Genomic DNA, 23,645 nt, shown 5'->3' on the forward strand with positions numbered 1-23,645 from the left:
ATGCAAAACAGATGCAAGCCAAGCTGCTCTGGCTGAGGCTGTGAACGGGGAGAAAAGTCACGCAGATCCCTCCCACTTGACTCCCCTGCTAGTCCCTGCAGCAGCCCTCGGGGTGCTCTCAGGAACAGCCTGGGTCCTACTGAGGGCAGGGGGACAACTGCTGGCCTGCGTGATCATGAAGGTCTCCTTCTACTCCGAGATTCTAAGCATCTCGGATACCACGTTGCCGCTCAAACCCCAACAATGCTGAGAGAGACAATGTCTGCCTGAACCAGGGAAGTACCGGCGGAAGTGCTTAAAAGCTGTCAGATTCTAAATAGAACCTGAACGTAGAGAAAACGGCATTTGCTGTTGGATTTGACGTGGCTTATGAGAACAGGAGGTGTCAAAGCTGACTCCAGGTATTTGACCTGAACAAGTGGAACAGCAGAGTCACCACCCTCTCCGATAAGAAGAGCGGGAGGAAAGACAGGATTGGGTGGACAGACCAGGAACTCGGCTTTGGGTGGGCTTGACTGGCGATGCCTAGTAACATCCAAGTGTAGCTTTTGAGTAGAAAGGTAGATAGGAAGAGTATGGAGTTCAGGGGAGAAATCTCAGCTGGAGAAATAAATGTGCATCTTCAGGATACTGACAGCATGATACTGAATTAGATTATCAGAGGAATGCTTGTAGATGAAAAGAGAAGTCCACAGACTAAGCCTTAGAAAACTTCAACTCCGACTGAGCTGGCTGGAAACGTTGTCTAATGTTTGGACTTGTCAAGGAGCCAAGAAGGAATCAATGTCCTTGAGTAGCTGAGAAAGCTTGGGGTATAGTTGGCCTTTGCTGGGAGTGGACGGTTCCCCACATCAATGCAGAGAACGCAGACCACACGGGCACACATGTGGGGAGGAGGGGGTAAGCGTGGTGGTAGAAGTTCTTACCTGACTGCGTGTATTTTCTCAGTGAAACAGGAAGCAAAGCCGACAGGTGAGAGTGCGGATGGGGGAGGTGGCGCCATAGGTTTGGAGAAAGCGGAGCATGAAATGAGACAGGCAGGGACCTGGGACTCTTTGCTGCAGTGCTGCAATCACTGCACCTGGACACACCTCTCCTTGAGCAACAAAACACAAAGAAGCTGTATGGACTAAACACAACTGCGTGCATGCGCAGCTGGGGCAAATTCTGGATCCAACAGATACAAAAAGACCAAAAAAAAAACCAACTGCCACTTTTGAAGAGCCTGGAGCAAAAACAGGGTACCCCACATGCCCCCTGCACACAACACCACCTAAGGGGTGGACAAAACACCTAAGCCACCCCTCCGGCCTGACCCCTGGACACATTTCTACCCTCACCCCATATAAGAAACTAGTTTGCCCCTCTCGGGGATTGAGCGAGCAAGGGAACATGCTGTTCGTTCTTCTTCCCCCCTGCTGCAGCAGAGGCCCCGATAAAGCCTTGCCTGAATTTCTTGTCTGGCCTCTAGTAAATTTCTATCTCTTGGGGAAGGCCAAAAACCCTGGTCGGTGACAGAAAAATGTGTGTTCTTTCTTCCCCAAGCTGCTGGGAGCCACGGGGGTCCCACGACAGAGCACCACACAGCCCCAGGTTCTGGAGGAAACGGCTTCCTTAACTTTTAAGACCTAGCTTCGTACTTCTAGCAGGGCAAACCACTCCAGTCAGAGTGTCTGCATCCGTGCCTGACGACCTTAGAGAATGTCCTAGAAAAAACAGGGAATAACTCCTAAAGTAATAGAGAATCAGTCAACATTCCAGCCAAGCTCAAAGCACTTTACACACATTTTTCTTTGGCTTGTGGGCCACCCGTAGGAGGGGGCGAGGGCTGTTTTTACTCCTATTTTCTGTGTGAGAGCACTGAGGCACTTCACAGGAGCTATTAGCCCAAGGTCACAAGACTAGCAGGTGTTGACGCCAGCACCGACTACTCATTTTGCTGCTTCATGAACCTGTACCGCATCTTAACAGTTTAGAAAGCGTTTCCACGTATATACGTCTCGTCACAACACATCTGAGATGCAGAACACATCGCAAGCTCCGTTTTAAGGCTGAAAGAACTGGGACTCAAAGTCACAAAGTCAAGGTCAAATCCAAGCCTTCTAACTATAAGAGTCCGGCGAGTGCTTAGTAACACTAGGTCGTGCGACCCGTGGAAGGGACGGGCGGGGAAGGCACCTTTGAGCCGGGCTTCTGGGGAACCTGAAAGGTGGGGTGAGCCGTTGAGACTCGGCCGTGGATGCCAACAGAGAGAGGAGCGGCATGGTCTGTGCTTAGGAAACAGGAAACCCCCTCCTGCCCCCCCAGTTCGCGGCCGGAGTGTTGAGTTGCGGATCACTTAGCGACCACCTCGCCTAGGGTTTCCCAGGGTGTCCCGGCAGGCGTTACCTCGAACACAGGTCAAAACCATAGCTCCTCAGAGCCACAGGGTTAGCACACCGGCCCGCAGGTTCGTTTCTAAGGCAGGTGTGGGGACTCTAACCAGGCTCGACTGGGCCCTTCCCGCAAAGGGCAAAAGGCGAGGAGGAAGGGCAATGGCCAGCCGGGGCTCGGCGTTACCTTCTCGATTTTGCCCAGGAAGAGCTCCTTGGCGAAAGCTTGGCTCGGTGGACTGGTGCGCAGCGGGCGCCGACTCGCGGTGAAAGCCACCAGGGCACGGCCCAAGCGCGCCGCCGCCGCCGAGCGCAAGAAGAGCCCGCAGCCGCTCATACTGTCCCGAGTCGCTCTCGCCGCCGCCGCCGCCGCCGCCGCCGCCGCCACCGCTTCCCCAGCGTCTCAGTCACTTGCCCCGGGATCGCGCCTCCCGATGACGCCACCCATCTGCGTCGCTCCGCCGGCCGCCAACGCGCTTGCGCGGCCTCGGGCCCTGGCCGGGGCCGCGGCCAATCTTGACGGTTTCGCGAATGGGCGGCTTCGCGATTGGGCGGCGGCGGCGTGCTGTTTTCAAACACCTGCAGTGGTTTTGCCTAAATGCCGTAAATTACCAGCCGGGGCAGCGTCTCTGGGAGCCGGAACCGAAGCGGTGGCCCAGCTGCCTCCACTTGCCTCCCTCTCGCCAGCTGGGGCGACGCGGACATGGTGGAACTACAAAGCGGGGGGTGGGGGAAATTCACGATATTGGTTATCTCTGGAGGGAGCGCACACACGGGTTACGGTCCTTGCTTTAAGTGGGTGATTAGTGAGGATTCCTTTGGTTTTGCTTCATAGCTTACGTATTCGTCACATATATGGGGGGTGGGGAGAAGAAAAGGAAAGAGATATTCCACCAGAGGGGTCTGGATGAGACCCTGTAGTTACTACGTCCCCGGGAAACGCCAACCTGAAGGGCAAGGGTGGGGAAGAAGCTGGAACTGGGACCGGTGGCAGGGACGGGATAGCGGGGAGGGCGCCCCCCTCCCCACACCCAGCGATGCCCTGAAGGCCCTCCTCACCTGTGCCTGCGCCCTGCCTGTCGCATTTACAGGGTAGTAACAATACGCCTTTTTCTCATTGGAAATGCTCTCTGCCACCGTCAATATTCAGAGAGCAGTGGGGAACGCATTCAGCTCAACGTGCTGTGCCAGACCCAATAAAAGGTACACTTGTTTGGGTAAAGACTTGATGATGAAAACGCAGTCCTTCTCGGGAGGGACTCGAACCCAGCCAAAACTCAGACTGGGGCCTCAACCCCCACCCCCACCCCGCATCTCAGATGTGGACGCGAACCCACTGTCTTTTAATTAAAACCTCTCACCTGGTGTTAGGACTTAACTGAAGCTCAGCTTCTTTTGTCTGGTTGCAGAAGGAAGTCGGTGTGAGGCAAAGTGATAGGCAAAGAGTGAGTCTGTTAGCATAGGATGCTTGTGAGAGATAGGAGCGGGCTGGCAAGGGAACGGAGCCCTGAGAACCAAGAGGGCTACATCTTTATCATCCAAGAAAAAGTGGGGAGGGGAGAAGACCACCTTTTTCCTCATTCTTGGGCAAACGTCAAGGCTTACATCATTAGTTCCTCCTGTGACCCTATATGGTCTGACCAGGGCTGTCATGGCGCTATTTAATTCATATTTATATTAGCAAAAGGGTAGTAACATAGACTAAAATATGGTAATTAATCTCAGGTTTCAGTATAATGTCCCCTTTCAGCTAGTTTCTTTCCTTTTCACCTGTATTTCTGTCTTGGCTACACACAGAAATGCTCTTCTTAAAGGACGATTAAACTCCCTGCCTTCATGTAACAAGATTCAGACCCCATGTCTTTTGTCTTGTGCTTTAACTATGAGGGTTTGTGGCTTGAGTGTGCCTGGCGCTTGGAGGCACCTGTCTTCCTTCAAGGTCGTGTAGATCGTTGCTAGGTTACTGGATTCCTCTCTTGAGTGGTCATTAGCTTACACAGTCTCCCAAACTCCCTTAAAATTCCCTCTGTGTCTTTAATCCCCTAGTGGGATTTCTAAACTGACTATTTGATTATCCTACTCTATCCCGGTCAATGACATAGCATCAGGGAAAAAAGAGCTCAAAAACTTTCTTGGTTGCAAAATACCTGTACTTGCAGGCATCTTCTGCAATGTGTTCTCTCTTTTGTCTTTCACTTTTAAAGGCTTGTCACCTGGTTTCTTCATCAGTGGTCAGTATTTGCCAGTTTCAGCATTCAGCTTCTCAAGAAGGCATTGGTAACAAGTGCCTTTGTGAATTAACTCTGCGGGTGAAACAAAGAAAAAGTGCCATTGTTGGGTTTTAAGTTTGAGCTGGTGTACATTTTGGCCAAAAGAAATGTAGTCAATTCAATCAAGTCATCCGATAATGTGCTGGGTCCTCTTTAGTGGATCCTAATTTGGTTGGATCCTCCCTAAATTAAACAAGTGAGAAATTCAGTGGCACACAGTTTCCAAAACAAAAATTAGAAAAAAATTAAGGCATAATTTCTACGTACTCTAGTAGCATGTACAATGGGAAAAGTTTTGGAGTTCTACAACTTTGCCAGTTTCTAAATTCAGTTTTCTCATCTGTAAAAATGAGTATAATATCACTTACCTCACAGAACTTTTGTGAGGATTAACTAAATCCTTACAAAAGCATCTACCACAGCAAATGATCAATGTTTTTCTTGTAATAATATAAAAATAAAAAATGGTTACACACTGAGATTTCCATCTTATACTTGAGTATTAGCCTCTGAGAAATAGGATGCCATTTTCAAAGTTTGCTTTACACATAGAACTTCCACATTTCATATTTAAGACACTCTCACCGAGTACCTCTGAATGTCCTTCTGTATGATCATGTCAGTACAACTGGTTCTCACACATGACTTACCAGCAAATAATCTGGCACTCTTGTGTGGCCATCGTGTTGGTGTTAGCATGCCAGGATGCTTGGCTCTGGGCCTCTGGCACATCCTCTGAGTAGGAAACTATTCCTACACCCCTCAGTGTGAAAGCCATACACCGGGGAAGGCCATGGAGACATTTATGAACACAGAATTAGAAGAAAGCGGTAGCGTTGTCTCCTGTCCTAAGGTTACCAGGTCAAGAGTCAGTCATGTGAAAAATGAGAGTCTAGTCAAGGTTCCTGCCTCGTAGCCGTCAGCGTCCTAACTAAAGGCTCACAGATAAATCATGCACAGTTATCACCAGTGCATTTCCTGCTCAGAGAAGTTGGCTGACACCTCACTGTCCAGACATCAAATACCTGCAAGAAGAGAGGTGTCCCTCAAAGAATAATGTTGTCTCCTACACTACGTTATGTTGTCCACTACTACTTCCTTCCTTTTTGATGTGTATTTGTCCACTTTATTACGGAAACATGCAAGTCACTGGCTTGTTGAAAGCCACAAAGGTAACGAGGTGTTACGGGTTGAATTGTGTCCCCCAAAATTCATTTGTTGAAATCCTAACCGCCAGCGCCTGGGAATGTGACCTTATTTGGAATGAGGGTTTCCTATTGCATTGTGTTGCAGATGTAATGAGCTAAGTTAGGAAGAGGTCATAGTGGGGTGGTGTAGACTCCTAGCCCCAGTACAACCGCTGTGCCCTTACAAGAAGGAGAAATGTAGACAAAGACGTGCGCACAGGGAGATGCCATGTGAGGGTGAAGACAGAGATCAAGTTAACGCTTCTACAGGCTGAGGAAGGCCAAAGAGGCCAGCAAACTGCAGAAGCTGGGAGAGAGGCCTGGGACAGATTCTCAGCCCTCAGAAGGAACCAACCCTGCCAACACCTTGATCTTGGACTTCTAGCCACCAGAAGTGGCAGACAGTAGACTGTTTAAGCCCCCGGTCTGTGGTTCTTTGTTAGAGCGGCCCTTGCAGACGTACGACATGAGGGCCTGTGATTCTTGGCACACGGCAACATCAATAAACAGGGCCTAACAGCGACCACGGGGCTGGGGCCGTGTCTCACAGCCCACGCACCCAGGGCTCCTGCTACGGTTTAGAATCAATGGCTTCCTACCAGCTTTTAAGAAATGAGTGGTCATTCTCTGCTGCCTCCTCTTCCACCAGCTGGAAGCAGAGGACTCGGCCCTAGTGGGCGGCGGGACGAGATGGGAAAGGCCTAGGTCTTTGAATATTGGTCTTTTCCTCCAAAGGAGGAAAGCCAGCCACGGAATGGGGACACCCATGTTGAATATTAACAGGAGCAAGAAATATGCGCTGTATGAAGCCACTGACATTTAGGGGTTTCTTAACGGCAGCCCCCAACTAATAAAAACACCTTCCAAGTGTCGAGGAAAACACTATAAGGAACAGTATAAACATAAAGAGTCATCACTTAAGGGGCCAGTCACACCTGCCATGCAGGTCAACTGAGTCCCAAGCAACCAGATTGGACGAGTGCCCTTCTATGTGCTTCACATGTGTCAATATCATTTCATCCTCTAAACGAGCCTGTGAATTCAGACACTTTATGCCCATTTTGCAAGTGGGAAACACAGGCACTGAAAGCTCGCAGTCCTAAACAGCAAAGCCAGGCTCCGGGCCCCGCCGGCTGGCTCCTGGGCCTGTGTCCTCATCCCCCCGGCTGCGCTGCCTTCCTGAAGGCGGCAAGGCAAGACTGGGCGGGTGAAAGATGACCTCCTTCTCTGTCATCACTCGCCCCCATTACTGGCTGACCTGAAGTAAGGTGAAATTACCCTGACGGAGGTCAGAAACCCCATCAGACCTTGGTGTCACTCTTCACCTCTGCCAGCTCGATGGGGTGACACACCCTTAGGTCAAGTTGCAAGGAGGGTCAAGCACGGCCCTTGGTACTTAGGTGCCCCTTTTACGTGTGTCCTGGCTCTTCTTTCTTTTGTGGGGTTGTCAGTCTGAATGTTTCGGACTGACGTGTCTGAGAGGTCCTTCTGCTCAGTGATGCGTTTTCACCAATCCCCTTCATAATCATCCTCCACCTCCAGACCTCGGGCAAAGCGCGTCCTATTCCAGAGGCCCAGTTTCCTCACCTATCGGATGATGCAATCAACACAAAACATGGATTTTTATGCAAACTAACTGTTCTAACATTTAGTTCTCCTCCCACGCTACACACTGTAGACTTCAGGGTCTAGCAACCCTGAAAAAAAAAAGAGTCTAAAAATAGGGGCTCTTAAGTTGAGACTTGGTCCTAGTGATAACAGTTTTTCAAAATCTCAGGAGAGCTGAAATTTTAACCGCGTTAACAACGACAAAAACAAAATACCTCTGATTTTTCCTTATGCTTCAAAAGCCAAAGGAACCTAAGATTCAACCAAGTTCTAGAGCGTGTGTCCCCCACTATTACAATATGAAAAGCATGTTAAAATAACATGCAACAAACGCTGTGTTGAAACGGCCAGCATTCCCAAAGCAACTGCTGTAATGTAAGAGCCAAGCAAGCACATTAACTCACTGGGGTCTTATCTGTTTGCACAAAAGCCAGTAGAGCCTGAAATCTTATTTCAAGATGCCCAAGTGGCAGAGCCAGCATCCTTAACTCATGGGAAACTGCCCTAAAGGAAGATGCGATGCCAGTCCTTGCTGAAGGGACTTACTGTGGACTATTCTTCTTCAACTCAAACAAATAACTCCCAGGAAACATACTGGGGGACGCACAGTCCATCACCCCGATGCCTGCAGTAGCGGAATCCTGACGCACAGCGAGATCCGGCTGGGTCATTGTCGGGAAGCTCTGCAGTCAGCCTCTTGCCAGAAAACCCTGGGAGCCCCTGCAAAGGCGTTTGGCACTCAGCACTAACATTTCTTTGAAACCAACAACAATATTTTTTTGTAATCCTTCAAGCCAGTGACTGTGGGGCTGCAAACCAGATAATGAAGCGTTACGGGGGAGAATTCATCTTAATGGTTCACCCACTGATCCCGGGAGGTAGAGACAGCTCAGGCCCCAAGTCGGTCCCTGCGTTTCAAAAAGCTTTCAGTGCTCACTCAGCATGAGATGATAAAGAATAAAGTTTGCTCGCCATTAAAGCTCAATAAAAATATCTAGCGGACCACACTGTGATTTCTTAGGCAGAGACTGATAATCAGCTCTGCTCTCCACATTTGTTCACTTATCATTTCTACCCTGCCTGCCTCCAAGAAGGGACCGGCTTGTATATTCACACACCATGACGAGAATGAAATGCACGAAAAATTCCTCTTTCCATCGTTCCTGGATGTTGTAAATGCCGATTACAGGACCATGGAGAGTTGGCATTAAGTCAAAAATTATTGGTAATTGCTGTGTCTTTTCTCTTTTAAGGAAAACTACTCCTCTTGATTTTTTTAAAATAAATTTTATTTTTGGCTGCATTGGCTCTTCATTGCTGCGCGTAGGCTTTCTCTAGTTGTGGCGAGCAGGGGCTACTCTTCATTGTGGTGTGCGGGCTTCTCATTGCGGTGGCTTGTCTTTGTTGCGGAGCACGGGCTCTAGGTGCACGGGCTTCAGTAGTTGTGGCACGTGGGCTCAGTAGTTGTATTTCGTGGGCTCTAGAGCGCAGGCTCAGTAGTTTTGGTACACAGGCTTAGTTGCTCCGCGGCATGTGGGATCTTCACGGACCAGGGCTTGAACTCGTGTCCCCTGCATTGGCAGATGGGTTCTTAACCACTGCCCCACCAGGGAAGTCCCACTCCTCTTAATTACTTAATAGAACTCGGCATTTACTCAAATTCATTTTTTTCCCAGTTGTAATTTGTAGGAGAGATAACCAAGTGAAACTCATCTGAGGACCTCATTTTGTATTTTTCCCTGCAATACACTGTAATTAATAGTTGTTGTTTTTTTTCCTTTTTCTTCTTCTCCTGAAGATCCAATATTCTCTCGCTGGCCAGGTTGCAGTATGTAAGCTGTATGTGCCCAGCAATGCCCTACAAACAGCTCCCGTCCTGGCTGTTGGTTACAAAAGGCCGATAGCAGTGGGTTTTCAGGAAGTCTAGCCAAAGGTGTCAGACATCCCGGTTTGGACTCCAGGTCACAAGGAAAGGGCCATTTGGGGTGCCACTGACTAAGAAATACTCTATAGAATGAAGGCTGGTCCCGCCCAATGTGGATGAGTAAGTACCTCCCCAGCTTGGATGCAAAGTCCGGTTAAGCGTATGAATCCAGCTTGTGAGATAAAGCAGACTTTCGTCACCAACACTTTTCCTGTGGAGAGCAGAGATGTTTTTTAAGAGAATAAATGCTCAACATACATCATAGCTGTATTACGCTAGCTCCTTATGGGTGTTAAAAAATGAGTTTAGCTTGAGTTCATGACATGCAAAATGGGTTTTAACCAGCAAAGTGAGAAGGAAGACCGTGGGGTAAAGGATGGTCTTCAGACCTGAGGTTGATGCAAAGGTATTTCCCCTTTCAAACCTCTCCCTCGTTATGGCTTTGATGCCAGATAAGGCTGACAGGATCTACCGGAGGAATACTATTGTGACCGAGCAGGACACTATGGGGTCTTTCTAGAACAGGACCAACACCCATGTCCTCTGCCTGCCTTTTTTTGTCTGTAGAAAAACTTTAGTCGAAGAATGCATTTAATCAGAGAAGTGAAAAAATGCAGAAAGAGAAGCAAACAATCAAGCGAGACAAAATAGTAACAGTTTAGCCATTAACCAAAGTCAAGGACCTTTAGCTCCTCCTCAATGGCGATAGGTAATATTCTGACTCACGTCCTTTGAGCGGTTTTGCAGCTACTGAAACCCTCATCGGGTGGGAGAAGTTAACTGCCTGCTGCCCGCAAGCCCACAGACCCCAGACCAGCTGGAACCAGAAGGTTGATTATGCCGACTCCTGATTACCTCACCACCAACCAATCAGAAGGATATCTACGAACTGACCACGCCCCACAAACCCCTTCACTCACCTTGTCTTTATAAACCTTTCCCTGAAAGCCTTTTGGGACTTTGGGCCTTTTAGGCACTAGCTACCTGACTCTTTGCTTGGGGACTGCAATAAACGCTGCACTTTCCTTCACCCCAACCTGGTGTCAGCAGATCCTGCCCCACACAGAGGTCCTAGCCATTGTCATTACTGTCATTACCCTCAAGGGCAGCCCTCCTGAGGCTCCAAAGGCGTTCACTTCAATGACACTTCATCCAGTCATCACAGATGACGGCCGCTGCGTGCCTGGACGGCCAGCATCCTGTTTCTCACGGGATGCACTCAAGCCCAGGCCTCCCCACAAGTAGCTCCCAAATCCCCTCGTCATTGTGGGGCTACCTTCTCGTACCACTCACAGCACCAGTTTTGCATCTGTCAGAGTCCAGGGGACAGAAACCTCAGGGTAATTTGATCAGGGAAGGTTTAATACAAAGGCTTTTAAACGATTTAGGGGGGATTCAATACTAAGAAGGGATAGAAAAGGGATTCTCAAAAAAATACCCTTGAAAGAGACACACTGTGGGGCGTGGGCCCTTCCGAAGACCGCACTTCACGCCCATCGGAGCTCTGCTTGCAGCCGGCTGGGCTTGCCCTGGGCTCCGAAGGGCCTACAGTCACCAAGTCAAAGGCAGGCGGGGACCTCAGGCAGGAGCAGCAGGCAGGAAACCTCCCACCTGGGGTGGGCGAGGGGTGCTGAGGTTTCGGGCAGGGAACCGCTTCCTGGGTCGGCGAGCGCTAAAGCCTGGTCAGAGGCACACAGTGCCACAAAGTCAGCCGCCTACAGAACCTGGAAGAAAATCCTCCTCCGGCAGCGCCCCCCACGCACCCTCCATCGACGAAGCGACAAAGCGAAGCATCGTGCCAGGCAGCAGATGAGGTAGAGTCCAGTCTGGATCACAGAGCTGGGCCAGTGGGGTGCAGCGGGGCCAATATATTGGTAACACCGGAGTGACTGTAAGCGCAGAAATGCACACCGTGTGCTGCCTTCTGCGGAGGAAAGGCTGGGAAGGACTCTGTGCATCTCTGCTTAACTCTGTGAAAGGACACACGGGATGATCAACCTAGAAAGGAACACAAATGGTTACATGGAGCCCCCAGGACGGAGATAAGGATGGGGAGAGCAGTGAGGTGACAATTTCTGAAAATAGCTTTGCTTTTTTTCCTTTTGTCCGTGCGGCTTGGACTGACGAAGGACTGAACCCGGGCCACGGCAGTGAGAGCGTGGAATCCTAACCACTAGACCACGAGGGAACTCCCCTGAAAACAGTTTCTTATGCGGTTTTGACTTTCAAACCGTGTGTCCAAAAAACAGAATTAAAAAAACAAAAAGCAAACCTTAACCGGTCTCACCATAGATCCACCATCACTAAGGACTAGCTGGTCCACTTCAGAGGTGGAAGGGCTTCCTGAAAACGCAGTTACCACACCCCCGGGGGGCAGCACCCTGAGAGGACAGGTTCTGTATTACAGGGTGCAGGCCACGCTTTGAGCCAGCGTCCACTGTGTGGTGATGTCACCCCCATGGTCAGCACACACAGGTGCAGAAACGACGGGCGGTGTGGCTCCTCTCACCATTACACCCAAGGGCCTGTGCACAGAGTTTTTACATCCCATCCCAGCAACTCTGAGCTCTGCGTGTTTGGAGGTCTTAGATCCTGGGCGCTGGTGGGGGGGGGGGGGGGGGGGCGGGGCGGGTGGCGCTTCCACCGGAGGAAATGGAGCGATGGTCCTGCTCAGAGGGAGGTGGGACGGCCACCTGGCCCCTGGCCTCCCTGTTGCCCCCAAACCACCAGGAAGCAGTAGGGTTTACTCTACTGGCCGGATGGGTGGGTCCCAATGACCAAGGGGAGCGTGGGCTGTGGCCACACAGTGGGACAAGAAGGGTTATGTCTGCAACCCACGGGGTCCCCTGCGGCACCTCTTAGTACGTCCATGTGCAACAGCAACAGCTAACGCAAAACTACAGCAACCAAGACACGGAGGACGCTTGAAGACTCGGACCACTCGGGATGATGGTTTGACTCATTCCCCCAGACACGGAAGCCTGGCTGGGTCATGGAGTACGGCTGACCCCTTAATATCACGGGTTTGAACTGCGAGGGTCCACTCATATGCAGATATTTTTCAGTAGTAAATACTACACACAGGGTGGGGTGGGGAGGGTAAATTAGGAGGTCGGGATTAACACATACACACCACTGTACATAAAACAGATAATCAAAGGACCTGCTCTTCCCAGGGCACTCTACTCAGTACTCTGTAAAGGCCTATATGGGAAAAGAACCTGAAAAAGAATGGATCTATGTATATGTATAACTGAATCACTGTGCTGTACACCGGAAACGAACACAACTTTGTAGGTCAACTATACTCCAATATAAAACAAAATTTAAATTAAAAAATTTAAAAATAAAAACAAACAAAATACTACAGTACAACACAGTCCGAGGTTGGTTGAAACCACAGATGTGGAGGGCCAACTATAAATTATAGGTGGATTAACCCCGACATTGTTTAACGGTCAACTGTATATTAGTTTACATTTATGCGACATTAGATGTTTGCTATTGCTTTATTCGCACTTCTGCTTTGGTTGTCTGTAGTTCTGTATTTACGCAAGCTTTATCAGGTTTAGAAAACGTTGCTAGAGTCACTTCATAAAAAAGAATTTGTAAGTTTTCCTCCCATTGCTGTGATCTGAAACAGTTTAAGTAGCATTGAGATTATCTGAAATTCAAAAGTTTGCAAGAATTCCTCTATGAAAGCAACACGGACCTGGCAAGGTTGATTATTTTTTCTATTTCTCTTATGGGTATTTGTCTGTTTAAAATCTCTGTCTCTCCGGGGGTCAGTTTTGGCTAATTATCCATTTTGTCTAGGTTTTTCAGATTGATTTGCATAAAGTTGTTCAAAGTAGCATTGCTTTACATTTTTTCCTTCATTGTAATAGTTTCTTCCCTCCTATCATTTCTTATTCTGTGTGTTTGTGCTTTCTTTTCATCCTGATTTGGTTACCTGTAGGTTAGGCAACTTTACTTATCTGATTCTCTGACAGCACCTCGTTCGAATAGGGCACTTATTTTAGCGGCTCCTTTCTTTCCCTTCGTCACCAGGCCTCCGGGAACCTCCCGTTTCCAGGGTGCTTCCCTCTTCTCCGGAAGCGGGGCTTCTGCACCTCTGGTCTCAGAACTTTCTCAGTCTCTCCCCCTTGACTCTGAAGCGGCCAGTACTCTCACCCACCGGCCCTCACGTTTCCTCTGAGGGTCGGTCTGTCCTTATGGGTGTGAACCCTAGTTGATGACGTTTCCTCTATTCCGCGCAGTCCTCACCTGGATCTACATTCTGGTGTGAGATTCCCTGGCAACTCTGCTAGTCCAAGATGTTTGTTTTCCCACTGACCTCTCATTGAGATTTGTGATCTTTGGTCTTTTTTGGTTACACCGTAGGTCTGGGCTATAGGTGGTTTTGTTTGTTCTTTTTCTGAACAGTTCTCAGGATGTGGGAAGAGATTCCGATTTAGGTGGCCTCCATTACCCCCGGTGGGTTTTTTTTTTTTTTTTTTTTTTTTTGCGGTATGCGGGCCTTTCACTGTTGTGGCCCCTCCCGTTGCGGAGCACAGGCTCCGGACGTGCAGGCTCAGCGGCCGTGGCTCACGGGCCCAGCCACTCCGCGGCATGTGGGATCCTCCCGGACCAGGGCACGAACCCGTGTCCCCTGCATCGGCAGGCGGACTCCCAACCGCTGCACCACCAGGGAAGCCCTCCCCTGCTGGTGTTTTTATTTTAGAATGTTTTATTCCCTATTAACCCCGCAGAAGATGACACCTGAAGATCTTTAGTCCCCATCTTTCAGATTTAGATGGGACTTTTTCCATATAGGACACCGGTCACGTCGTGGAGGTGCAGGTGGACCGTGGTCAGAAGTGATAGAAAGGGGAGAAGGCAGTTCCCTAAAAGGGCCTTAGAAGTCTCAAAGTACACGTCAGAAATGGGGAAAGCATCCTTCACGACACACCTGCGTCGGCAGCCGGTACATCTTTACTGCAGACCCACTCAGTGCTGAAAGGTGAGGTGGGTTCCCGCGCGAGGGGAGAGCAGAATGAATACACCCAAGGAGAGGCTTCTCAGGTGACGCCGTGGCTGCCCTGGGCCACCAAAGTGGTGTCACTGTTCAGCCCAGGAGCTGTGGCCTAAAGTCAGACTCAGGGGTGCCCCACTCCCCCAGGCCCCAGTCCCTACCAGAGTCACCAAATCTGCTCAGAAACTCTATGATTTCCAACCATCTGTTCCTTATTCACCAAAACAACACTATCTGATGGCAAGCACATCAGAGGCCACCCATACGATGGGCCAGTGCGCAAACGTCATCGACTGTGGCATCTTCTATAACATCAGGATATATTAAGGAAAAAAGGAAATACAATTTACACATACAAACTTCAACTAAGCGGGATGCCGCAGAACACAACAGAGTTCCACCGTTTGGGAAACGTGGCACAGACTATCTTTCGGAGACTTACAACAAATGTCATCTTTCTAAGAGGCTCCCGAAACAGAGCAGGACCCTATGGTCCTTGCCCCCCATGTCCTCAGCCTGAGTCTTGTCTGTAGAAAAACTTTAGCCAAAGGGTAAGTTTAATCAGAGAAGTGAGAAAATGCAGAAACAGAGGAAAACCGTCAAAGGAGACCAAATAACAATAGTTTAGTCATTAAACGAAGTCAAGGACCTTTAGCTCCTCCTCAAGGGTTATAGATAATATCCTGAGCCATATCCTGCGAGCTGTCTTATAGACACTGAAACCTCCACCAGGTGGAAGAAGTGAACTACATGATAACCAGACCACAGTCATGACACAAGCTGTCACAGTTCCTGGAACTGGCCTCAAAGAAATGGGAACAAACCGACCCTGGAACTGAAGACTTAATTGTACTTAAAACAGTCAAGATGATGCTGACCAGACCACTGCAGGACCGATCTCAAGACGACGGTCAGAGCTGACTGTGCTGTTTCTGCCTGGAGCCCCCTCCCTCTGTCTATAAAAGCTCTTCTCCACTGATTGTCACGGGGGAGGGAGTTGACCTGTGGACAGGCGTCTGTCCCCCACCGCCCCCTCCCATGCTGGCCTCCGAAATAAAGCAAACTTTCCTTTCCACTAACCTTGCCTCTTTATTGTCTTTTGAGCTCCGGGCAGCCGGATCCCACTTTTGGTAACACTCTGAGACGTCCTGCAGGACAGGGACAGTTTAACTCTGATCAGACCTGGCGTCTCCTAGATGGCTTCCACCGTGAAACTCTTTCTTCACGAGGGGCACCGAATAACACTTACAGACTGTTTGGGACACACATCAAAGATCCGAACTAATAAAGTTACCATAAAAAAAAAAAAATCTGAACTAGGTAACCGAGAAACATGCCCGAAGACAGGGTGGGAAGGAGGAAGACTAAACGCTCAATTATAACTGTTTTGGGGTGGTGGGATTGTGGGTGATTTTTCCCCCTGCTTGTTATGAATCTATTCTTTCCAAATCCTCTGAATGTTAAAAACATATTTGATGAAGTTAGAACACAGTGATTAAAAGCCTCCAGCCATCGCCCAAATTATTCCTTGAATTAACAAGGAAGCGGCAGGACCCAGTCTTTCCCTGCCTCTGGCTTGTGCCGCTTCCCTAGGTCTCTGATCTCACCGTGAACCACCAAAGTGCATTGTGCATTTCAGCACTAAGTCTCCTTCTTCGGGCGTTGGTACTCATCTATTCACTCAGCGAACACTGGCTGAAGCCCTCTGTGCCACGTGTTAGGATTGCAGCTGTGCAAGGACCTGACCTTGTTGACGCTTTGGCAACGGAGCAGTCACGTCACTGAATACACAAGTATGCAAACGCATTGCAGAGAGCTGAAATTTGATGCAGGAAATAGAAGCTAACTCAACAAAGACGCAAGGAAGAGCATCCTACCTTCGGGGAATGGCCAGGGTCATACTTGCACAGGCCCGGAGGCAGGGGGAACACGGCTTCCCTGGGCGTCTGAAGGGCTAGCGTGGCTGGAATGAAAGGGGACAGCGAGGGTCAAGGGCCAGAACATGCAGGCCTCACACAGCCCACGTCAAGCGTCTTCTGTTATTTTCTTTTTAATGGCTTCAAGCAGGCAGCATCTTAAAAAGACCCTTCTGGTGCCAGTGGAGAACGGGGTCGAGGGACCCACCGTGGAGATCAGGAGCCCAGGTACCGACCGGGTGACAGACAGACAACGGCCTGACGGCAGGTGAGAGATGTGAAGAGGCACAGGTAGATTCAAGAACACACAGGAGGTAAAAATCAAGAGGGCTAGGGACTTCCCCGGTGGTCCAGTGGCTGGGACTCTGCGCTCCCAACGCAGGGGGCCCGGGTTTGATCCCTGGTCGGGGAACTAGATCCCGCATGCACGCCGCAACTAAAGATCCCACATGCTGCAACGAAGACCAGGCGCAGCCAAATAAATAAATATTATTATTATTATTTTTTTTTTTATGCGTTACGCGGGCCTCTCACTGTTGTGGCCTCTCCCGTTGCGGAGGACAGGCTCCGGACGCGCAGGCTCAGCGGCCATGGCTCACGGGCCCAGCCGCTCCGCGGCATGTGGGATCCTCCCAGACCGGGGCACGAACCCGTGTCCCCTGCATCGGCAGGCGGACTCTCAACCACTGCGCCACCAGGGAAGCCCATAAATATTATTTTTAAAAAAAGCAAAAGGGCTTGGTGACAGCACAGACTTGGGGAGTCAGGGAAAGGACAGGTGTTCCAGAACAATTCCTAAATTCTAACTTACACCCCTCACAGGAATGCTATTCATCAATGCAGGGGGCCCAGGGAGGCCCCAGCTCCACCTTGTGTGTCCATGTGCGACCATGGATTTGGTCCTCCTGGAGAGAGCTGCTACTGAAAGATCCAAGGGATGTGGGTATTGGGAGCAGAGGTCTGGGCTGGAGATTCGGATTTGGGAATCTCTATAGGAAAACAGAAAGCCAGCCGAAGCTGTGGGCTTGTGTGACGTTGCCGAGAAGTAGGAAGAAAGGAAGAGGGCTTTCTGCGTCCCTGAGTCCAACACGTCATGGCTCCGGGAGGGGTGTCAGCCTGCAAAGGAGACACAGGAGGAGCTCCCCACCCCCTCCCCTGGAGAGGAAGGAGAGAGTGTGCGACCAAAGACACCACATGTTTCACGAAGGGACGTGTGAACAGCGTCGAAAGCTTTGAGAGGTCAAATAAAACGTGGGCTAAAGGACACGGTCAGTGAGCAGGAAACAGTCTCGGAGAAGTTTCACTGTGTCACCTGCATCCCCAGCTAGATTCCCGGTGGCAGGCGCAGCAGAGCACCAAGCGAACAACTGTCCATCGGTTTGGGAGGCTGACGATCTACACACCCTCAGATCAGCCAGTGGTTCTGCTGTGACCCCGGCCCCCTTCCAACCACCAATTCGTTTTCGGATGCATCTTGACGGGAGCAGTCCTGTGCTGGCCACCGGACACACAGAAGGGGACCACATGCACCCTTTGCCCCAGGAGCTCGCGGTCTGCTGGGGAGACAAACCCGAAACCCAGAGGACGGTCGCACCGCAGCACTGGCTGAGCGGCTCGGGTGCCCCGAGCGGCAGGTGTCAGCAGCCCCGTGTGGGGTGGCATCGCGCGCTGAAGCAGACCCAAGTATTCCCAGAATTCCGGGAACCGGCTCCCCTCCCTCGAAGGCCCCCGAGGGCTTGGGAGAGGGACAGCCTCCCCGCTGCAGAGACCCGAGACCGTCTTCCCACAGGGACCCACTTCTCTGTAAAGGGTGGGCCACAGCCCATTATGGCCGCTGACGTCAACCTCTTCGTGTTTCCCACAAACTAGGTCTACCAGTCTTACTTGGTTTTATGACACGTACTGAAACTTTTAAGGGGTATTCTCTGGAACTGAATCCGGCTCGAGGAAAGGAGAAACAGGACAAGCCAATCACGTTCCCACAGAACGCCTGCTCTCGGCAGCATCAGAATTCCTTCCCTGGCTTCCATATCACGTGATGGGGTCCGGGCCCTTGGGTGCTTCTCTGCCCCCACCAGTCGCTCCCAGCCCACCTGCACACTTTATGTCCACCTCCTGTCTCTTTCTAACTCAACGAAAGCACAAAATTTTGTCCAAAGTTGCTAGAAATGATAAATACCTCTGAAATCTTCTACCAGTGCCTACGTCGTGTCGTGTACCTTTATCTTAAGCCGTCCATCAGCATCCTCAAGTTAACGTCTTCCCGGAAAGCCGGAGCCCACAGCAGTCACGACAAGGGATGGGCCACCCTGTCACCTGGAGATCTCTGTGTGTGGCCAACAGGGAAGCTGCTGGACTTCCCAGAAAAAGAAAGAACTCGAGGGTTTTGAAGCATTTATTTGATTTCTCCAAATGATCACAGCTATGGTTTTACATCAGTAGAGTCTGTTACTACTTACACACAGAACGCATAGGAAAACAAAAGCACTTCTTTCCTCCCCAAAGTTACATCGTGGGTGCCGGGCTTCCTGCGAGCGAGGTGGCCCTTGAGGTCTGAAGAGCCCGCATTCAAGACCTGGTTCTAAGCGTGTGAAACGACTCGAGGTGAACGACAGCGCCCCAGAGGAGATGGTCCCACACACGACCTTGGCATGACCGCAGGCGGGTCACACGGTGACGCCCCCCCACCCCCCCTCGCTGTGCCCATTCACCACCCTCACCTCACGCCGATTCGTTCCGCAACCCGCTTCCTGGATTACTGTTGTTGTATTGAAAATACTTACAAAAGGACTCGTTTTTCAGGCAGGAAGGGTGATGGTATTTTACAACGGACTGTAAGATGCATGCTTACCTGTAGCGACACAGCCTCGTACGGTGCTGAGCCAACACCTAGGGTCATGTTTAACATCTGCTGTCTTTTCAGCTCATCTTAAAGGAAACCAAGAGGTTTCTGCTGCATGCAGTGTGAGATGGAAAAATCGCTCTACACAGGATGACCGAGGATGTTTTTAAGCAAGATGTGCACATCGTATTAGGATGAACTTTATTTTTACATTGTTGTGCAATCCATTCATCAACTTAAAAAGAAAAAACAAACATGATTTAATCGTTGTCCCAGAAAAGATGTCTGTGATGGTACCAACTGCTTTCTCTAAGGGTCACCTGCTGAAATAATTTGTGACTTGAGCAAAATGCCCCACGTGTTATCTTGACAGTGAGAAAGGATGACACACATCCCGGTGATGCTCAGCCTCCCACCTCCTGTGCCAGGACGTGAACCACAGGTGCCCACAGCTGCAACCCTGGGACGGGCTGGGATCCCGAGAGCGCAGTCTCAAGAAAGCTACATGGGGCCACAAGCTTTCCAGGAGCATCTGCTTCCCAAACGAGTTCGGGGCAGCCTGGCTCCAGACTCCTCCAGGGAACAGTGTATCTTTTGGGAACACTTATTCCATGACAAGTTTGGAAACGAAACACAAAGACTGATGAAACCTCACTGACCAGAAGCCAATCCAGCAGAAAGTTGGGAACACAGGGAAAGACTCCCCCCACTTTAGGGACCCAGCCCGGTGACAGTCTGGAGGTGGGGGTCCCGAGTGGCCTGCAGAGAGAGGGCACCCTTCCCACCGGCTCTACCCAGCTTGGCTCTGTTTCCATCAGTGACTGCCCTTCGGGAAGGGCGACCTGGTGTCAATCAGCCTGCCTGCATCTTTTCTGGGACAACCTGGAGTTTACAGTTAGATCCTACGATTGGTACAGAGGGTGAAGAAAAGCCGACATACTTAATATGTTATCACTTTACTTCAACTATTTGTCAACAGTAACACTGAGAGAGTTTGCAAATACACAGAACACAAAGTGTGGCCTCGTGCCTGACGCCAGAGGACATGCAGTACAATTCGATTGTTCCTTGTCATCACAACGCCCTTTAAACCACAAGACAGAGAACGCCTCGGGAGCGGGACTCTGGAGGGAAACCAAGGAGTTTCGGGGTCCGCGGAACCGGGGAGCCTCCCACCAGCCCGGCCTGGACCAAATCAGACACGCCCGTGCTTTTCGTTTCCCTCTTTCTGAGCAGATGAGAGAGAAGGATGACACGGGCGGGAAGATAAAGGCGGGCAGGTTAAAGTCACACTTCTTTCCAAAAAGGAAAAAAAAAAAAACCAAAAAAGCTAAACTCTAGATTGCTGTACTTGCTCTCTGTGGAGATTAACAAAGTGCTCGGTTTGCAGATTTGCTGGTTTGGTGACCTGGATGATGCGACAAAGGGGGCGGTGGGCGGGCAGAGCCCCGGCCGCCGCCAGGGTGGGCCCCCCTCCGTCGTCCCGCTGCCGCCTGTCCAGAGCCCCGCGCCCGTGGAGTCCCGCGCCAGCTTCGCCCTTTCTGGAAGAGCTCCCTGCCCGGCAGGCGCCGGGGGCGATCCTCGGGTCCACGGCTTAGGAGCACAGCACTGGCTGCTGCAGTGGCTCGAAGGGCTGAAACTACAAAGTACGGCCCGTGGGTGACTCAGGCACAGAACCAGGCGCGTGCGGCGCCAGCCCCGGGGGAGCGGATGGTGTCACCACAACATGGAAGCGACAAGAGCACAGCGGAGAGTCATGTGATGCCCCGGCAGCCGCCTGACCGTGAGGAGGTGGCGGGGCCGCGCTGGCGGGGCCGGGCACTCGTCGGCTGGGGTCAGATGGGCCACGGCGATGACACGGGGGTCGTGCTAGCACACGGCCACATGGAATCACGATGACCACGGCCACCACTCAGAAAACAAAACGGGAAACACACACACCGCCCTGGGTTGCTAAACGCTAAGAGAAGCCTTCGGGTTCCGGGGCGTCTGCCTGCTGCGGTTGCAAACAGGATGAGGGAGCTATGGTGCTGGGGACACAGGATGAGTTGGTCGTTTTCGTGTTGGAGATGAATACCTCGGCCGTGTATGGGGCCCCCCGCAGAGGGCTCTGAATGAGTGTGCATTAAATCAAATGCATACAGAAGAAACATGGATCATGGAAATTCACAGTTATTGCAGCCATTAAAGTGTCTAAGAATCTGTAACCAATAGTCCAAGGCAACCAGTTCTTAACTAGCTGTCTCGAGTTGCTACTGTAGAGTTTACTGCACTTTATCTATTTGCTTACCTGAAATAACAGAGCAGTTATAATACTGATTACTTACGTTAGTCTTCTGTTAATAAAATAAGGATTTATACAAAGCAATATCGGACTTTTAAAACAGTTAGATGCTACGTTACTTGGCACAGTTAGTAATGATCGTGTAAAGATTTCCGCCAGTCCTAGGGGGGCTTCTCTTCTTTTTATGAAAATACGGAAGAATATGAATTTTGTCCCTAGCATTTAAGTTTTTGGTCTACCCTCTCACACGTTTGTCTAAGGTACTGTCTTCCTATCAGGTAAGTGGAGCTCCTTGTAAAGTCTATATTGCTAATTTCGTGGACTGAAACGTTTGCCTTTCACACACAAATACTACCTATACAGTATATGTATATATATATTTATATATTTATATATTTATATTATATAAAGTTTACTTACGTATTTTCATCAACCATATCAGGTCTACTTAATTTTTGCCCATTGTCAATAAAAGAGCAATAATGCAGCAAGTTTTGGGTTTTTTGTTTGGTTCTGTCTCTGGTTTTTTGTGTCGTCTCTTCTTTTCCTAGGCTGGGTTCTCATCTGCGTGTATAGTGAGGGAGCAGAGAGCTGAGGGCTGCAGGTGGGGGGACAGGGCGGGGAGCTCTACATCTACTTGGCCGGCGGCACTGTTTCAGGGCTGATGGTGGCCGAGGCCCACCTCCCGGGCTGAGGTGGATGGAGCCCGGGGCGCCACCGCTAAATGAAACTGGGGGCGGGGGTGGGGGTGTTCCCTGTGACACAAGCCCCGGGGCTTGGGGGGCTCCGTCCGGGCCGGGAGCAGACGGGGAGGTGGAAACAGAAAGTGCCCTGGGTCTGGTCTGGGGCTGCCACCCCTGGGCGCGCCTGTGTGGTGTGCACTTGTTCTGAGGGGCCCGGGACCCCCGCCCAGGCTGTCTACACAATCGTGCTGATGCCGCTGGGTTTGGCCTTGCTGCTGGGGAGGGGTGGCGGGGCAGGGGGCTGCCCGTGGTGGTGCACGGCATGGCCCACGTGGCCCGGGTGGCCGACGTGGGCCGAGGGCAGCGGCGGGTGGCTGTGCGCGTGGGCCCCGTAGGCGGGCTGCCCCCCATGGGGGCCGTGGTGGTACTGGTGTGCGTGCTGGATGTGCTGGGGCGGGTGGTAGTGGTGGTGGTGATGGTAGGGGGGCGGGTTCTGCTGGAGGGGGCAGTACTGGCCGTGATGCCCGTGCACTGGTGCCTGCAAGGGGCCTTCCGTGGGCCCCTGGGGGTGGCCGGGCGAGGGATGAGGCGGGTGGGGGGGCGGCTGGGGAGGGGCTGGGGGCAAGTGGGCCTGGGGAGGGGGCTTCCCTCTCTTACTCCCAAATAAGGAGCCCAGGAGGGAGGAGGAGTTGGGCATGGCCTGGTGTGGGCGAGATGGACAGTCTCGTGTTGATGTAGCTCTCCGGCGCATGTGAGGACTGCTAATGATGGACCCCTAAAAAGGAAATTCATAGAAACCAAAATTAAAAGAGCTTAGAGCACTTACATCAGAATGATTCTTAAGAAATGTCAAAAAAAAGTTCGCCCACTGACTGCTAAGCCTTAGTTCAACTCGCTAGCCGCAGAGGCCGGGCCGTGTGAGGCTGGGCTCAGGCGCCACCTCCAGACACTGCTGTGCAGGTCGGCTGGGGGGGCCAGGAGGGGGCCTTCGGGGAGAAAGGTTGGGGGGGGGGGACGCAGCCGCTGCGGGTCAAAGTTGACCTCTGCTCTTGGCCTGATGAGCACCCTGTTGCCGGAGGCGGCCGGAGCTTTGAGATCAGAACCGTGTGTCTGCAGGTGTGTGCTGGCTGGGGCGGGGCAGGCTAGCTGCGTGCAGGGGAAGGGCCGGTCCTGCCGCCTCCTGCCCTAAGCTCTCCTGGGTCCTCTCAACGTCCAGGGGCGTGTGCTCTGTCTGTGCCGGTCCCGAGGTTTCTGGGGAGGTGGTGAGGGGGACAGGAGGGGCTGGGCACCGCCTAGGCATTTCACTGCAGCTACCTACTGCAAACCAAACACGGGAAAGGAAGGAAACAGAAAGGTCTGCAAGCTGAGGTTAGATGTGAACAGGGATATTAAGATGGCTGGAGGATGAATGAAATCTCATGAAATCCACACTGAATTCCTCTCGCTCTCATGGCTCTCCTCCCCCGAGCTAGCTGAGCAATTCCGTGGTGCCCTGACTGCAGACACACAGCAATCGAACCTCCAGGAAGGAAGCGATGGGGATGG

General features: G+C 51.2%; 2 protein-coding genes across 8 annotated transcripts in view; both read right to left on the reverse strand.

Moving 5' to 3' along the window:
• Positions 1 to 2,792, reverse strand: part of ACAD9 (acyl-CoA dehydrogenase family member 9) — a 59,539-nt gene extending 56,747 nt beyond the window's left edge. For 3 of the 4 annotated variants that reach the window (XM_032648376.1, XM_032648375.1, XM_032648374.1), the window contains exon 1: positions 2,560 to 2,792. In XM_032648376.1, coding sequence (XP_032504267.1) covers positions 2,560 to 2,709 — 150 coding nt within the window. In that variant the 5' untranslated portion in view covers positions 2,710 to 2,792. The remainder of the gene's footprint in view (positions 1 to 2,559) is intronic. The other variant, XM_032648377.1, reaches the window with a different exon arrangement.
• A 15,876-nt stretch (positions 2,793 to 18,668) lies between these two features.
• The window catches only part of IQSEC1 (IQ motif and Sec7 domain ArfGEF 1), a 113,485-nt gene continuing 108,508 nt past the window's right edge, over positions 18,669 to 23,645 (reverse strand). For 3 of the 4 annotated variants that reach the window (XM_032648796.1, XM_032648798.1, XM_032648797.1), the window contains exon 14: positions 18,669 to 22,875. In XM_032648796.1, coding sequence (XP_032504687.1) covers positions 22,336 to 22,875 — 540 coding nt within the window. In that variant the 3' untranslated portion in view covers positions 18,669 to 22,335. The remainder of the gene's footprint in view (positions 22,876 to 23,645) is intronic. The other variant, XM_032648799.1, reaches the window with a different exon arrangement.

Source organism: Phocoena sinus, chromosome 11, assembly GCF_008692025.1.
Source record: "Phocoena sinus isolate mPhoSin1 chromosome 11, mPhoSin1.pri, whole genome shotgun sequence".
NCBI lineage: Eukaryota > Metazoa > Chordata > Mammalia > Artiodactyla > Phocoenidae > Phocoena > Phocoena sinus.